This window comes from Microcaecilia unicolor, chromosome 3 (assembly GCF_901765095.1).
Source record: "Microcaecilia unicolor chromosome 3, aMicUni1.1, whole genome shotgun sequence".
NCBI classification, from domain to species: domain Eukaryota; kingdom Metazoa; phylum Chordata; class Amphibia; order Gymnophiona; family Siphonopidae; genus Microcaecilia; species Microcaecilia unicolor.
In genome coordinates, this window is record NC_044033.1 from 135,422,579 (window position 1) to 135,440,991 (window position 18,413).

The window sequence follows — 18,413 nt, forward strand, 5'->3', positions numbered from 1 at the left end:
CCTAGTGGTTAGAGTGGTGAACTTTGGTCCTGGGGAACTGGGTTCAATTCCCACTGCAGGCACAGGCAGCTCCTTGTGACTCTGGGCAAGTCACTTAACCCTCCATTGCCCCAAGTACAAATAAGTACCTGTATATAATATAAGTACATAAGTAATGCCACATTGGGAAAAGACCAAGGGTCCATCGAGCCCAGCATCCTGTCCACGACAACAGCCAATCCAGGCCAAGGGCACCTGGCAAGCTTCCCAAACATACATACATTCTATACATGTTATTCCCGGAATTGTGGATTATTCCCAAGTCCATTTAGTTGTGGTTTATGGACTTGTCCTTTAGGAACCCGTCTAACTCCCTTTTAAACTCTGCCAAGCTAACCGCCTTCACCACGTTCTCCGGCAACGAGTTCCAGAGTTTAATTATGCGTTGAACCTGCTATGAGTGGGAAAGTGCGGGGTACAAATGTAAGAAAAAAAAATATCCATACACTTTTTGATATAATCATTAGTTGGTCGAAGTCTCAGCATAAGACAGAATCTCCAATCAACTAGTACTGATCTATATATCCTATCAACTAACAAATCTCACAATCAACTATGCAGGTGCTCAAAAGACTAAAACTATATGAAACCGGGCACCCCAATGAGTGGCAGTCACTCACTTGAATGCCTGCTTCGATTCTGCTTGTCAATGAAAAAGGCAATGTTGCTTACCTGTAACAGACAGCAAGATTGATAAGGCACATAATCCTACCCACCGCCTCAAGAGTTGTCTTACTGTTCTGAGCTTGGGAACTGACTGAGGAGCTGAGATCACTGAGTGTGGGAAGGGCTGAACATTCTCATAAGTTTACACTCACAGTTCTGAGCTCTGGGAGAGCAATTCTGTCCTGGCATTATTGGTTGATGTTATTCAATTGTATGACTTATCAGTCTTCCTGAACAGTTTTTTTGTTCAGCATCATTTTTTAGGCCATTCAGTTCTGGTATTATTAGCTGTAGAAGAGATGATTTTTGCAGGCCATGTAGAAAACTGCGATGGATCGTTCTGATACTAATGGGAATTATTGTAGTACTGTAGTCAACACTATCTCCTGGAATCTATATATGGTGTCCATATTTGGGCACCCAAATTTAAATTCACTTCCAAGATGAATGTGCAACTTAATTGGCAAACAAGCTGTTAAACATTGATAATTGGATGCCAACAACCAATTTATTGACATAATTGCACCAATTATGATTTATGTATGCATCTTGCTGTGCACTTTGCACCCCGGGGTGTCTAAATCCCATAGCGTTCAATCCAAAATGAAGTATAGCCATGGGAGAGGTATGGACGGGTCAGGGGCATTCCAAAAAGTTACATGCTGTGTTGTAGATTAATGGGTCTCCGCGTTCAACTTGGGTGCTCGGATTTACACCAGGTTTGAGCAAGCGTAAGTCTGGTGACCAGAGTTAGACATAAGAATTGGTGCTAAGCGCTTTTCTATAAAGGACACGCACCCTTTACAGAATAGTGTTTAGCACTGATCTTTTATAGCATCCATTTTTGAGCACCATTTATAGAATTCCCCTCATGTCTTCTTTATGCAAAGAAAAATAGATCAATAATATTGCTTGTAGTATACAGATGCCTTGCAGTCATAAGTGTGTGCTCAGGAAAGATAAGGAGATATGATCTAAGGCATCATTCTCCACTGTCTAAATTCAAGCAATTAAGTATTCTCTTCTATATTCTTTTCTTTTGCATGGAACAGTGGAGGCGCTGCATATGGGGACATTAATGGCAGCCCATGGCTACTTCTTTCCAATCTCAGACCATGTACTAACGTTAAAGGATGATGGCACCTTCTACCGGTTTCAGGTAGGTCCTAAATGCTTAATGTTAAGCCTTTGAGTAGTTATCTCAATGCATTGTTAAAGATAGGGGTTATTATTCAGAGCTTGCAACTTGTAATGGCATGTATGTTTCTGTTCTAAAATCTCCCCTTCTGTCTGGGTAAAATGATAAGCACACAAAATCGCTGTGACATAATATTTACTTGGACAAAAGGGGGAGGGCTGGAGGCATGCTGGTGTCAGGCATTGTTACTTTATCTAGTTAGCATTAAATAAGTGTTTTACGTGCTCATGTAGGCATTTATAACATTTCCTTGCTGTTTACATCCATAAAAGTAGGCACTAGAAAAAACATAAGTGCTGATTCTCATTGGTACATAAAGAGCAGGCTTAACTTTGTATGGGAGCATTAGGGGGAATTTTATAACACCACATAGGTGCATCTGTTGCCTTTATAAAATAGGAACAACATAATGTGCCTATAGTACTTCTCTGCCTAGGCACATTTCATAAATTCACAATCTTACCAGCTAAGTGTGGCCAGACAATCTATGCGCTGCAAGGCCAGTCCCATATTTGTCTGGTCCACTACCTTGTGAAAAAAAGAGCCTTGCCTGCTGCCCCAATTCCCCTATTATCTCCCATCTTTTAAATAAAAGAAGCAAGTGCCCCAATCTTGACTACTTCCTTCCATTCTTCCCTCACTGCCTCCTACTGGAAAAAAAGAGATGACTACCAGGTGACGATTCTCCTTCCCTCCCTCTCACACTCACTTTATTTAAAGCAAAAAGATCCTTCTCCTCCCTGCTACAATCTTACTTCATTCCTCCCTGCAGTTATATATATTGTGATAAGTAAGAGGGTGTCCTATACGGTGTAGGCCATTAGAGGGCGTTAGAAGAAGTTGGAGGTCGCTAGGACCGGGGAGAGCCCTGGGAGGTCCACAGGTGCAGGTGGTTATGGGCTGGGTCCTGTGTAGCTAATTAACCACTTTATACCCCACCTGAGGTGTGAAAGGAAGGGAAGTGAGCTAGCAGCAGAAGAAGAAGAGAGAGCCCCTGAAAGATACTGGCTAACCTTATGGACTTGGGGGTGGACTGGGTGTCCAAAGGAGATCAGCAGGCTGAAAGTCCTGGGGTAAGAAGTCCCTAAAGCATTAGTGTTTGACTGTGTGTCCTCAGTACTTATAGGAACTGTGTGTCCAAAGAAGAAAATACTGTGTGTCCGGAACTGTGTGTCCAAAGAAGAAAAGACTGTTAGGCATATTTTCAAAGCAGTTTGGGAGGCTAAGTTCCATAGGTTTCTATGGAACTTTGGGAGGCTAAGTGCTTTGAAAATGAGCCTCTGTGTGTCCAGAACTGTGGGTTCAAAGGGGGGACCACAGTACTTATAGGAACTGTGTGTTCAGTGGAGGGACTGTGTGTCCAAAGAAGAAAAGACTGTGTGTCCGGAACTGTGTGTTCAAAGAGGGGACTGTGTGTCCAAAGAAGAAAAGACTGTGTGTCCAGAACTGTGGGTTCAAAGGGGGGACTGGGTGTCCAAAGTACTGAGAGAAGCAGGTTGCAAAGCCTGGGGTTGAGAGTCCCCAAGGTATTGGTGTAGTACTGAGCCCATGTATCTGTGTGGGGAGGCTCAGTGTGAAGATCTATGAAAGTATAAAGTATTAAGCTAGAAGAAGTGTGCCCAGGGGCTGGAATAAAGAGTTGCCTGAGAAATATGCAGTTGGTGAGACCTGTTTAATTTGCTGAGTGGGAACCAGGTCACCCTGAGCGAGAAGGGGTAGGACACTAATTTGCATATGATCTGCATATTAAGAACCAGGTCACCCTGAGTGAGAAGGGGGATATCACTATATATATATATATATAGAGAGAGAGAGAGAGAGAGAGATTCTTTTCTTTTCTCCTTTCAGTTGCAAAAGAAAAGTGTTGCCTAGGGAATGTCCTTCTGATTCCCACCCTGCAGCTGTCAATTTGTTTTTTTAATTCATTCTTTCCCACCTTCTGGGGTAGTGGGAAGATATTAGCCCCTTTTGCAAAAGTGATGGATCATTCTCTGCATCTCTTCAGAACATTCCTGGGCTATCCTGCCCTTTTTCTTTTGGTTCTGGGTCCAGAAGAAGAGTGCAGACTTGTACAGAAAGAAGACAAAACAGGAAGAATGCACCAAAGACAACACATAACCCAGAAAGTGAAACATGGCAAAACAAGATGCATATACAGCAATATCTCCAGCATGTTTTTCCAGCCCTTTCATAGGCTTACTAACAAAAATCCCAAGGGAGAGACAAATCTAATATACTATACAAAGAGTCAATCCCAAAACTATATCTAGAAAAGCAGTATAAAAGATGCCTAAGAGGTTCAATGGAGAGTTCAGAATAGGCTGTACAGCCAAGTGTTACGTCAGTGAGTCAGGCCGCAAGAAGTGACTCACTTGCAAGCTCTATACATCATGACATACTTTACATATAGAACTCTCAATTTTTAAGTTTGTGCTTTAACCCAATATAAAATTTAAATCAAAACAAAATGTGATAATGAATGAGTTCTCAATAAGCAGACTATACCACCAGGATCCACATAATGGAGGGTTAAAATATAATCCCTATTATCTGAGTGAAGTCTTTAAACTTTCAGCTTCTTTACCTCAACAGCAAGCACTGGAGGTTAAGAAACAAACTGGAGCAGACTTATCTGAACTTGCAACTCCGTCGCTCATTCACTGTGAGTTCCAAATGTCCTGCAGAAATTTCCGTTTCAAAAATGTTCCTCAGGGACACCAGTGCTGATTTACAACAGATCCTCCATCTTGAATTCCACTCCTGTTTGGTTTGTATATTAACCTTTTTGCCAGACATGCTTTTTACTTCCTAAGAACTATCCACCATACACATTTGTCTTGGTTGATGGGAAGTTACACTCAATTGAGGAGGGGGGGGGGGGGGCAGGTCACAGCTGTCCAGGCTACTCTGCTGAGAGGTGTCTCCTCACTAACATACTTAAAAGCTGTCTCTGCAGGTAGTAGGCTAGTGGTTAGAACACATGACTTATCATTCAGTGGGTTCAAATCCCAGCACTATGAGTGATGACCCAGAGCAGTTAATTTACCTGGATTGGCATTTACTTGACTGGGATGGCATTTTGAACTTTCCTCCTACCCAAGGAGGTAAGCTTCACCATTCAAACAGACACCTGTATGCTCTGGAGGAGGTAGGCTAGTGGTTAGAGCACATGTCATATCATTCAGGGGTGGCAGATTCAAGTTCTAGCACTAGTAACTAAGACCTAGGACTGGAGCCAGGGGACCTGGCCTCAGTTCCCATTATACTTACTGCTCATCCCCACACCTTACCCTGTGGAGCTTGAATGAAAGAGGGAGACACATTGGATGGACATTTTACTCTTTGGTTTGTTAAGTAAGGAGAGTACATAAGGCTGGCAAATGTTGCATTTCTCAGTTGCATTTTGAAAGAGGAATACATTTAGTAAATGTATTCAAACTGCTTTACCTGTTTTCTGTTACTCTTCCTGCCTAATTTCTGTGAGCTACTGCACATCATCAACTATTGCATTGGAACACAAGTGCCTACTGAGTTAAAACATAGCATTGCATTTATCATTCACACTCTTTCCATATATTTTAAATATAAATAGCTGGAACACTTGAGAACATCATGGATTGAAATCACACTCCCCTTCCTGGTCAACAGGAAACTCGGTCTGGTTTTTGTACCTTTTTGTCACAGATTCACCTTTTCCTGATATTCTCTGGTTTGCTTCAATATGAGAATGTCTGCTTTCATATTACAGTCTTCCTGCTTGACTTATGTATATGTCTTACAAGGTTTTTTGATAAATGTATCTATATTCTGATACATTGTTCATTTCTTTATATTTCTAATAACCAAAAACTTTTTTGACCCCCCCCCCCCCTCCCAAAAAACAGGAACATAGTCTTCAGCAGTAGAGTACATACAGTGGTGGAAATAAGTATTTGATCCCTTGCTGATTTTGTAAGTTTGCCCACTGACAAAGACATGAGCAGCCCATAATTGAAGGGTAGGTTATTGGTAACAGTGAGAGATAGCACATCACAAATTAAATCCGGAAAATCACATTGTGGAAAGTATATGAATTTATTTGCATTCTGCAGAGGGAAATAAGTATTTGATCCCCCACCAACCAGTAAGAGATCTGGCCCCTACAGACCAGGTAGATGCTCCAAATCAACTCGTTACCTGCATGACAGACAGCTGTCGGCAATGGTCACCTGTATGAAAGACACCTGTCCACAGACTCAGTGAATCAGTCAGACTCTAACCTCTACAAAATGGCCAAGAGCAAGGAGCTGTCTAAGGATGTCAGGGACAAGATCATACACCTGCACAAGGCTGGAATGGGCTACAAAACCATCAGTAAGACGCTGGGCGAGAAGGAGACAACTGTTGGTGCCATAGTAAGAAAATGGAAGAAGTACAAAATGACTGTCAATCGACAAAGATCTGGGGCTCCACGCAAAATCTCACCTCGTGGGGTATCCTTGATCATGAGGAAGGTTAGAAATCAGCCTACAACTACAAGGGGGGAACTTGTCAATGATCTCAAGGCAGCTGGGACCACTGTCACCACGAAAACCATTGGTAACACATTACGACATAACGGATTGCAATCCTGCAGTGCCCGCAAGGTCCCCCTGCTCCGGAAGGCACATGTGACGGCTCGTCTGAAGTTTGCCAGTGAACACCTGGATGATGCCGAGAGTGATTGGGAGAAGGTGCTGTGGTCAGATGAGACAAAAATTGAGCTCTTTGGCATGAACTCAACTCGCCGTGTTTGGAGGAAGAGAAATGCTGCCTATGACCCAAAGAACACCGTCCCCACTGTCAAGCATGGAGGTGGAAATGTTATGTTTTGGGGGTGTTTCTCTGCTAAGGGCACAGGACTACTTCACCGCATCAATGGGAGAATGGATGGGGCCATGTACCGTACAATTCTGAGTGACAACCTCCTTCCCTCCGCCAGGGCCTTAAAAATGGGTCGTGGCTGGGTCTTCCAGCACGACAATGACCCAAAACATACAGCCAAGGCAACAAAGGAGTGGCTCAGGAAGAAGCACATTAGGGTCATGGAGTGGCCTAGCCAGTCACCAGACCTTAATCCCATTGAAAACTTATGGAGGGAGCTGAAGCTGCGAGTTGCCAAGCGACAGCCCAGAACTCTTAATGATTTAGAGATGATCTGCAAAGAGGAGTGGACCAAAATTCCTCCTGACATGTGTGCAAACCTCATCATCAACTACAGAAGACGTCTGACCGCTGTGCTTGCCAACAAGGGTTTTGCCACCAAGTATTAGGTCTAGTTTGCCAGAGGGATTAAATACTTATTTCCCTCTGCAGAATGCAAATAAATTCATATACTTTCCACAATGTGATTTTCCGGATTTAATTTGTGATGTGCTATCTCTCACTGTTACCAATAACCTACCCTTCAATTATGGGCTGCTCATGTCTTTGTCAGTGGGCAAACTTACAAAATCAGCAAGGGATCAAATACTTATTTCCACCACTGTATATATGTCTTCCTTATGACAACCCCTTTACTAGTCTTGCAGGTCACAGGACATTGTGACAGCAATTGTTATACCTCTCTCCCTTCTATCATTCACAGTGCTCATGCAACCTGTGTAAGAGGCATAGAACCTTCACACTAGATAGGGTAGCCCTAGTCATTGAGTTGAAAAGACAAGTCACCCATATAAACTTGAACTTTTGTATAAGCGCAAATCTTTTTTTCTATATACATAAGAAAAAAATGTATATGATACAATAAAATCCAATTTCTTTCCAGAAGGCAAAATAAAATATTTACAAAAGGGTATAAATGAAAACATACAGGGAGGAGGGGAAACATGATTAATAAGTAAAATAATAGGGGAGAGGGGAGGGGAAAGGGTCACTTAGGGGAAAGGGGAGAGAGGGAGGAGACCCCAAGAGCAGCAGGAGTTGGAGATGGGACCGACTAAGGGTCCTGGGAGGTGGGGTGTCCAGGGTTGGCAGCATGCCCTAGAGCAGACAGAATGTGGGCTTGGGTGGCTGCAATCTTCTCTAGGGCATCCTGACACCTGGTCTGACCAACTTCAAGGGCCCTTAGACACTGGTCAGTGGCATCCCGCATGTGCCCCATCTCCTCCAAAACAGCTTCTGATCCAGTGGCAGGTGAAGACAGAGGTGGGGCTTCAGCTGTGCCAGCACCTTCCCCTGGATCCACATAAGCCTTAGCTCACTGTCTTGGGGAAGATGGGGAGACATGTAGGATGCCATTATCCTCTCCTGAGGAGAGGTGCCTCTCCTGGGTCAGATCATACTGCTCTTGGGGTGGTGGAGGAGGGGGGAAGTTATGCTGTGGGGGCAGCTGCTGCCGGGTTCTCTTCCTCCTCATCATCTCCTTTCTCCTCATCATCATCTCCTCCTCACCATCACCTTCATCCTCCTTATAATCATCTTTATCCTCTTCTTCCTCCTCTTTAGTTGGTTTCAATTATGCTGTCCATCACCTGAACAGTTGAGGTGGTCATTGATGTTTGGAAGTTGATCATGGGGGTTATCTCTAGACAGTTTTTGGCATAGGCGGTCGGTGGCCCAACTGTTTGGGGAGGCTAAAGGGGGCGGGGTTAGGGGTGGGGCCAGGGGCGGGGCTTGCATTCATAATTGTCCGACAACATAGAAAAAAAAGTAAAAAATAAGTCACAATTAATACCTTTTATTAAATTTAGATATTAAATATGTATTGTATGTCAAAAAATAAAGTGGTTGCTCAAAGCATGTACTAACCACAATTGCTCAACTGCAAAACACAATGCACAAATTTGTGCAAAAACACACTCAGAAACCTTACTGTACCATAACACTGGGCAGACCCTAATAAACCAATTTACCACCCATACTGAAAATGCAGACCGTCAACAATATGAAACAAGGGATCATAATATCACAATTCTCATGTAGAGCCACAAAACACCCTTTTAGGGTGGAAAGTGCTCACAATTAGCTCCTTTTATGAATGACTATATGTAGATCCTTCAAGAGGTAGTGTGTCATGATTTTGGCTCTAAAACCCTTTCTGATGATTTGGTGCCACCTCAGTAAGGCCAATACACAATCTCTCCACTGCAAAACACTATACACAAACTTGTGCAAAAGCACACTCATAACCTTACCAAACCATAACAGTACTAATTCCAAGGACAGGACAAGCTACAACCTTATGCATGGAAAGGCAGCACTGTAATTACACCGGGCTCTAAAACAGCAGTGCACAACCTAGTGAAACAAAAAAAAACCCAAAAAGGACTGAAAATACTACACGCTAGCAGAATACTGCACCTTGATCACATGAAAAACACATGACACAACAGATATGAAGACAAAATACTAAACTGGAAAGTTACCTCAAGAAGTCAGACTCAGCATGCAGCAATACTAGAAAAATTGAAACTTACATGCAAAACATCACAGATGCAAATTTCCAAAAGCTGACATCTTCCAGTTAATAAATTCTGAATAAAATACTTTTTTCTACCTTTGTTCTCTGATCATTTAGTTTTTCTATTCGCTTTGGTCCCAGTGTCTTCTGTTTTATGCAGCGTCTTCTTTCCATTTGATATTTTTTTCTCTCACCATGTCCACCATCCTCCTGTGTCCTTATGCGTCCTGTCTACCATATGTAGCCCTGTCCCTATCCTTCAGTATCCTGATCCAGCTCTTAAATTCATCAGTTTCTCCTCCATCCATATCCAGCATTTCTCCTCACTCCCCTCCATCCATGTGCATATACTTCCCTTCCCTCCATCCATGTCCAGCACCTTCCTTCTTTCTCTCCTACCCTTCCATCCATTGTCATCCCTCTTTCTCTCTCCATCCTTCCACCCATTACCCTCTCCCAATCCTTCCGTCCATTGTCTCCCTCTATCTCCCCTTCCTTCTAGACAGTTCTCTCTCTTGACCCTTTTCCATTCAGCATGTCCTCTCTCACCCCATCCTTCCAGTGTCTTTCCTCTTTCCCTCCCTACCAGCGTCTTCCCTCATTCTGCCCCCTCCTTCCAGCATTTTTCCTCTTTCTCCCTCCTTTCATCCAGCCAGCATTTCTCAGTCTGACAGCTAGGGTCTCCCCCAGTTTCTCCCCAGCAGCTTCTCTCTCTCCTGCCCATGTCCCCTCTTTCGCTCCCCATCTCTTTCTGGCTCTCTCCTGCTTTATTCCATGTCCCTGGCTCTCCCCTGCTCCTTTCCATGGCCCCTCTTTCTCTCCCCATCTCTTTCTGGCTCTCCCCTGCTTTATTCTATGTCCCTGGCTCTCTTCTGCTCTTTTCCATGGCCCCTCTTTCTCTCCCCATCTCTTTCTGGCTCTCCCCTGCTTTTTTCCATGTCCCTGGCTCTCCCCTGCTCTTTTCCATGGCCCCTCTTTCTCTCCCTATCGCTCTCTGGCTCTCCACTGCTCTTATCCATGCCCCCTGGCTCTCCTCTGCTCTCCCTCTCTCTCCTCCTACCATTTCCCACCAGTGACCACGTTCTCTTCTCACCCTCCGGCCTGGGCCTCTTTGCTGCAGCGCTGACATAAGAAGAAAAAGAAGCGCGGGGCCGCAGCAGCGTTCAGACATGCGCTGTCGGCTCTGCCGGTCCTCTGCCCCCCAGAACGGGAAATTGACGTCACGGGGCAGAGACCGGCAGAGCCGACAGCGCATGTCTGAACGCTGCTGCGGGCGGCCCCGCGCTTCTTTTTCTTCTTCTTTTATGCTGGCTGTACGTCTTGTTCCTGGCTGCCGCTGCGCTGCTCAACAGAAGCGGTGGCACGCGGCAGCAGAAGATTTGAACTCGGGAGTCGTCTCAGGCTGCATTTAGAGAAGGAGGTAGGCGGGGCCGCGGGGAAGGCCTCTTATACGGGGCGCCTATGGTTTTTGGATACTACAGTGTTAATTACCTGCCTTTGCACATAGCTCAGCATTCACCCCCTGGAGAAACTCTTGGTTGTGCTGCCACAGCTTGTGGCTCTTCTTGCTGAGGTCCTCCATCTGTATGGAGACAAGGGGTGGGATGGGAAAGGAGAGGGAGAGGGAGGTTGAGTGGCAGGTACCTGACAGATTTTGCATATAGGCTTTTTCATATGTTATGCCTGCTCCTACCTCCACCTCCATCTCTCAATGTAGCATGCCATATCAATGTCTCTATATATGTGTCCTGTCACTGGTGGCCACTCTCGCCAACCTGCTTGCATTTTGCATTTGGCTCCATATGGAGGCAGGCATTCTCATTGTGAGAGGGCTTACTACTCAGGGAAGGAGGTGATGGAGTGGTTAGAACAGCTGCCTTATCCTTTGGGGGTGGGTTAACCCTGATTTATCAGAGTTACCAGCAGAGATTTGTTATGGATACTGATACAGGACAGAGACATGCTTTTCAGGAAGCACAGCACTCTGACCCTGACCTGGAAGCCCTGAGGCAGAGAGCTAGTCAGCCAACTAATTAGTTTTGTAAAGATTGTATTCTATGGAAAGGGGGCTTGCTGTACAGAGACTTATCCTGTTGATCCAACTAGGCCCTGGCAGCAGACAAGCAGCTTATAGTGCCCAGGCATACAGAAAACAACTCCTACAGATTGAACATGATATTCCACTAGCAGGACATCAGGGGGTGACCTACACATGCACTTGATTGACCCAGAACTTCTATTGGCTGGGAGTATCTCGAGCCATAGCTGACTATTTTCGAACCTGTGATGTGTGTTAAAGAGTGGGTAAGACCCAAGATCACCCCCGAGATCCCCTGAAACATTTACCCATTATCAGTGAGCCCTTTGAGAGAATAGCTGTGGATATAGTGGGGCCTCTAGCTGTCCCTAGCTGGACTGGGAAAAAGATATATATTGACAGTGGTGGACTTTGCTACCAGATATCCGGAAGCAGTACCCTTATTCTCAATTTGCCACTGCCCTGCTAGAAATATTTTCCCAGGTAGGATATCCATGAGAAATACTTTTAGACCAAGGCACACAGTTTATGTCTGAGCTGATCCAAAATCTGTGGACACACTGTGGAGTGAAATCTGCACATACCAACCCATATCACCCTGAAACTAAAGGGCCGGTGGAGAGATTTAATGGGACATTAAAGCATATGTTAAATAGTTTTGTGAAGACAGGAGATAGAGACTGGGAGAAGTACTTGCCCTACCTACTGTTTGCATACAGAGAAGTACCCCAGGAGTCTACAGGGTTCTCCCAATTTGAGATGCTTTATAATCAGAGGGTGAGAGGACCCCTTGACCTACTAAGAGAACATAAGGAGGGGAAAGTTGATACCTCTGACACCCCTGTAATTGAATATGTAGTTAATATGCAGAAGAGATTGGAAGACCTTGTGGACTTTGTCAGAGAAACTTACAGGCAGCTCAAACTAAGTAAAAGACCTGGTTTGATCATATGGCCCAAAATAGAGAGTTTTATGAGGGCCAGCAGGTACTTGTTTTAGTCCCAATTCATCAGAATAAACTTCGGGCTAACTGGGCAGGACCTTAGAAGGTCATAAGGTGCCTGAATGATACAAACTATGTTATATCTATTGACTCTCAAGACAGAAAGCAGTGTGCCTTTCTTGTAAATATTTTAAAGACCTATGCAAATCGCATAGCCATGGTACTAGCTGTGTGTAGCCCACCAGAAGAGTGAACCCATACCTGACCTTCTAGCAGAGATATTACCAGAGGGATCTGACACTGAGGAGAGACTATCTAAATGTACAGACAATGAAAATCCTTCAGTCAAAAGGGATAACTACAAGGACAACAGGAAACATGTTTAAAGATACACATTTTACATGCTCTAAGTATGGGAAAGATTTCAGTACGAAAAAGGAGTTAATGCAGCACCTGAAAAATAATAAAGAAACTGGAGTAAGGAAAAGCTGTATCAATAAAGCAAACATTACAGAATATCAGAAAAACACTGATGAGAGAATATCTTCATGTTCTGGTTATGACAGTAGCTTCAACCAGGAAGAAAGCTCCACAAGAAATACAAAATTTCACCCAGGAAAGAGACCAGCTTCAAGTATGGAGTATAAGAAACGTTTTAGTTGCTGGAAATTATTGTCAATGCAGCATAAAATCCCTCGATGGATGAAACCATTTACATGCACTGAAAAACTTTATTCATAAATCACAGCTGACAAAGCACCAGAGAATCCACACAGGAGTAAAACCATTTATATGTGCTGAGCATGGTAAAAGCTTCTGTCAGAAGATACTCCTTATTATTCACAAAATGAAGCATACAGCATTCAAACCATTAGCATGTACTGAGTGTGGTCAATGCTTCTGTTATAAGCACCAGAAGAGCAATAAACATGGTGATGCTGATGGACTCTCCAGAAAGGAAGAGCCAGAACCACCCTGACACTTTAGTCTGGCACAGATAGGAAGCAAGATGCCGTATACTTTTGAAAACTGGTCTCTGATGGCCCAGGATCTCAAATTCATCTAGGATGTACTAGATTTTACCCCAGTCTTAGCCAGGTAGAAGAGAGAGAAAGATCTCTTTGCTGAGGCCCTGTGAATAGTTATATTTGATAACCTTTGAGCAGCTATATGTCCTGAACTCCCCAGGTACTATTTAGATAGTAAACAAATGTTTAGATAGTTTTATAATTTATCCATATTCAGTTAACTTGCTACTGTTTTGCTGATTTCACCTCATTTGTCCTATTTGCCTGTCTTGAGTAGATTATAAATCATGCAACAAGAAAAAAAGTGGGGAAAATAGCATTAAAGCATTACTAAGAGCTAGCAGCAACCTAACACACAACATTTTATTTCCACGCACACTAAAGATGCCCCAAACATTAAGGAATGAAAACTGAAAATAAAAACAAGATCAGGGGAGAAAAGGCATCAAACAAATATGGAACAGGTCATAGGGTCTCTTATAGAGTCAGCTATTTCAAACCCATTCCTCTTAAATGTATAGTTCTTATCATCTGTCAAAAACTCCCATTGGACATGTACAGCTTTATTAAAGAGCACTGTGCAAAACAATAGTAACACAATAGCAAAAAAGAGGTTTCTCACAAATAGTCCAAAAAATGTTGAAACTAGTCATCTTAAGCAAAAATGTATTGTCAAAATTCAAAATATCAAAAATTCTCTTTGATCCAAACTTACTATAAGAATGGAACTATAGACACAAAATAGAACATTCACATCAAATTAAACTACTTGATGGCTTTCCAAAGCGCCTTCTCAAGCCTGAATAATAGGCACTATTGTATAGTTCAATGCAATAAGAAAGAACTTTTGCAAATCCGACAGGACCTGTTTAGCCGATTCATAAGGCTTTGACAGGGTCAAATACAATCTAATTGAAAATCCTATGTATGGCTTGGAGATAACTTAACATCTCCAAAATGGCATCTCAGTAGTGACTCTTTTCACACCAAGTTACAACCTGATGATTTACTAACTTTGTTATTGGTCCACTTTTTTACTCATTTATGACATAAAATGGAGAATCATTGATAAGATTGAATTGAGGTGGGGGGCAATATGGATACTTTATTAAATCATAAAGAACAGCAATGGATTTACTATCTAAATACAGTTTGCCTTAATGAGTAACATTTAGAGATAGATTGCAAGTCTTTAATTTGATTGGTCAGTTATTTCATGTGATTGTCTTTAAAAGTTCAGCGTTTTTCAGATAGTCGCCATTTTGAATCTCTTTGAGCAAGCAGACGCTGAGGCAATCACTAGGTGAGTTCGTTTATACAGGGTTCTAAATAGTATTTAAAATTTAAGTAAGTCTTTTACAAAGCATCGGTGAGCCCAATGCGGGCTTACTGAATGCTAAATTGGGACTATTACTGGCCCAACGCGGCCGCCGATGGTAGTTCTTTCCTGAGTGTGCATTTCCAGGGGAAGAAGAAAACCCCCGGAAATGGCTTGTGCAGTGGTAACCCGGTGGTAATCAGACATCGCCGAGCACTGCCCGGTTACCACTGGGTTACCGCGGTAGCCCTTGTCACCACCTAAATAGGTGGCAGTAGGAGCTCCCCGCCGCATAGCCACATGGTAATAGTTCTTTTACCACATGCCATGTTTGTCTGTAGCTTTTTACCTGCTGAGGTAAAAAGGGCCCTGGCGTGCGGGAAAAATGTCCCCTGCTGCTAGCGCAGTGCCCTTTTTCCCGCAGCTTATTAAAAGGACCCCTAAATTTGAAGTGGTAGTTAGTGATTATTATAAATGCTGGTTTATTACAGTGCCTAACCCTGATGCAGCATGCCAAAACATGGGCCATGTTTGTGAGGGTCCTACAATAGTCTATGCAATTTTGAGAGTTAAGTTAAGTAGCTTTATATATATATATATATATATATATATTGAGAGCATTTTATTAAGTTTTCTATGAAAAATTAAAATTACATTAAAAATAATTAAAAATGAGTAAATAAGTGGACCAGTGACAAAATTAGTGAATCACTTACCTGCACCATACAGGTCTCAGTGCTGAGAATATATAACACCCGACACGCACCGTAACCATAAAGGTGTTTCAATTTTACGCCTGCTTCCAGGGTATCAAATGGAGGTCACATCATATACGTTTCAGAATGGCTAAATGCCAAACCTTGATAACGACACTCATTCTCTGTATTTCCTCAGACTGATTACTGTAACTCTCTCTTTCATGGTTTACTACTCTCACAAATCAGGAGACTGCAACTAGTTCAAAACACCGCTGTTAAATTTCTGTTTAAAAAAATAGATATTGATCATGTTAAGCTTCCCCCCCTCTTCACTCTGAGCATTGGCTCTCAGTTGTATTTTGAATCTTCTACAAGTATTTAATCACCACTCATCAGGTTCTTCACTCTGGGGTACCATTTTTTCTTATTTGGTTTTCTTATTCCATATCTACTGCAGCAGAATGTGAATGTTGTGGTAGGGAAGAGGTAGTTGGATCAATCCCAACGTAGGACATGTGCCGAATTGGTGCAAGGTTAGTGGGTTCCCTAGGCAAGTGTTCTGCCTTACATACACTCCCCCTCAATTATTTATTTATTTATTACATTTGTATCCCGCACTTTCCCATTAAAAGCAGGCTCAATGCGGCTTACGTAGTAATAGGTAACACAGAACTTTGTTATGTAAAGTAGGAAATTAAGTATAACATAGTAATGATGGGTAGTAATAGGATGGATGGGTAGGTAGAGATAGGTGATAGAGAGGAAGGTAAGGTGGGAGATAGAGTCTGGGTCAATGTCGTTTTCTCTTCGGTATATGTAAGGTAGATAGGTTCATAAGATTAATCTGAGTCTTTTGGCTAGGCTTGCTTGAATAAATGGGTTTTTAATGCTTTCCTGAATGGTAGGTGGTCATGGATTGCTTGGATAGGTCTAGGGAGAGTGTTCCAGAGTTGGCTGCCCAGGAAGAAGAAATTGGATCCATAATAAGTTTTGTACTTGAGACCTTTACAGTTGGGGTAGTGCAGGTTGAGGTACTTTCGCGAGGATACAGACATGTTTCTTGCTGGGAGGTCGATCAGATTTATCATATAGTCCAGAAATTCTCTGTGTATTATCTTGCGGATTAAAGTCTGGGCTTCGAAGTTGATACGTTCTTTGATTGGGAGCCAGTGCAGTCTTGCACGGAGAGGAGTTGCACTCTCAAAACGTGATTTGCCAAAGATGAGTCTCGCTGCCGTATTCTGGACAGTCTGAAGTTTTTTCAGGATGTGGGCTTTGCAGCCTAAGAAAATACTGTTGCAGTAATCAGCATGGGTAAGTACCGTGGATTGCACTAAATTCTGGAATGCTTTCTGAGGTAGATATGGTTTTACGCGTTTCAATATCCACATCATTGTGAACATTTTCTTTGTGGTGGATGTGGCGTGATTTTCGAGGGAGAGGTGGCTGTCTAGTGTCACTCCAAGGATTTTCAGGTTTTCAGAAATGGGGATTGTAGTGCCGGAGGTGGTGAGATTAGATGGGGGGGTTGCAGAGTGCTGAGATGAAAGGATTAGGCATTGTGTTTTTCCTTCAGTTTCATCCTAAAGGCGTTGGCCCAGAAGGTTAAGATGTTCATGCCCATGGATATTCTATCAGAGATTTCTGTTAGGTTTGATTTAAAGGGAATGAATATGGTAATGTCATCAGCATAAATGAAAGGGTTTAGACCATGTCTGAATAGGGCTTTGGCTAGTGGGATCATCATTAGATTGAAGAGTATCGGTGATAAAGGGGATCCCTGAGTTACTCCGCAGATTGGTGACCAGGGGGATGAGATATCAGTGGGTGATTTAATTTGATAGGATCTTGAGGTGATGAATCCTTTTATCCAGTTAATAATGTTACCGCTGATTCCAAGTTTGTCCAGTAGTTTGGCTAGTATGTTGTGATCTACCATGTCAAATGCACTGGATAAGTCGAATTGTAGAAGAAGGATGTTGATTCCAAATGCAATTTCTTGTTTCATAACTTAGGTTTGCAGCTCCCCCAATATTTGGGTTTTACCAGCCAACAGCTATGATCTTCATAATAAACAGATTATAGTATGCTCCAAAAAACCAATCACTTATAAAATGGATTAGCTAATTCATTCCATTGAAAGCATGTGAAGCTGTTTGATTTTCTACTTACTATTGTCTTTAAATTGGTAGTGGATAACTGGAAGTCTGCTATTTCAATAACAGAATCCTATTGGTGGAATCTTGCTTATTTATATTGAAAATATGAGGGGCAATTATGGAAAGGTGTAATCTGTGGCAAAGGTGGGTAAATATTCGGGAGGTATTTGATGAATATGTTGTCAGTTTGTAATGCTATTTCTTAGTTTTTCACATAGCCATTGCAGTTTGGGTTTTTATTCAGTTTTTATTTTTTAATGTATATCATTTGAAATTCAGTAAAAATTATTAGAACTTAAAGTATGACTTGATGTGACTGGCAGAACCTATAGATTCCTTTAACTGCAACTGCTCCTTGCTGTTCCCACACCATGCTCCCTGCCCTAAGCAGCTGCCTAACCCAAATTAATGGTAGGTGTTCCCCTGGACATATGCTGGATAGTACAGCTCACATTCATTGTTTCACTGCCCATATATGCTCCTGCTTCACCTACCTTCCCCTGCAGTTAATGGCCACTGACTCTTCTTTCACTCCTTCCCTTCCCAGGACTACTTATTCCCAGTCATTGTATGTTTGTCCTCCAGGTTTGTTCCCTTTTCAACCACTCCATGTGAGTTTTTTTTTTTCATCCTCTCTATCATTGCTGTGTAGTATAGAACCAGTACTGTGTTTCATATGTCCTGTGTGTTTGGAGGGATGCTTGTCTACAGTGCAACCAAGTGGAGCACTCAGATGGCAAAGATCTGAGCAGTGCTTCCTGGGTCCTTGCAGTCACACTGTGGCAACATATGTGCAATGACGGCATGTGTGTACTTGTGTTAGGGATGCTAAAGTGAGATGTCCCCTTGATGGGTACTACTGGCTCTCATATGACCTGTGCACAGGTTCTTACCTCTGCCTTTCCA

General features: G+C 42.8%; 1 protein-coding gene across 2 annotated transcripts in view; it reads left to right on the forward strand.

Annotated features, from left to right (window-relative positions):
* Positions 1-18,413, forward strand: part of RGS7 (regulator of G protein signaling 7) — a 557,085-nt gene that overhangs the window by 348,242 nt on the left and 190,430 nt on the right. For both annotated transcript variants that reach the window (XM_030196383.1, XM_030196384.1), the window contains one exon: positions 1,758-1,864. In XM_030196383.1, the coding sequence (XP_030052243.1) occupies positions 1,758-1,864 (107 nt within the window). The remainder of the gene's footprint in view (positions 1-1,757; positions 1,865-18,413) is intronic.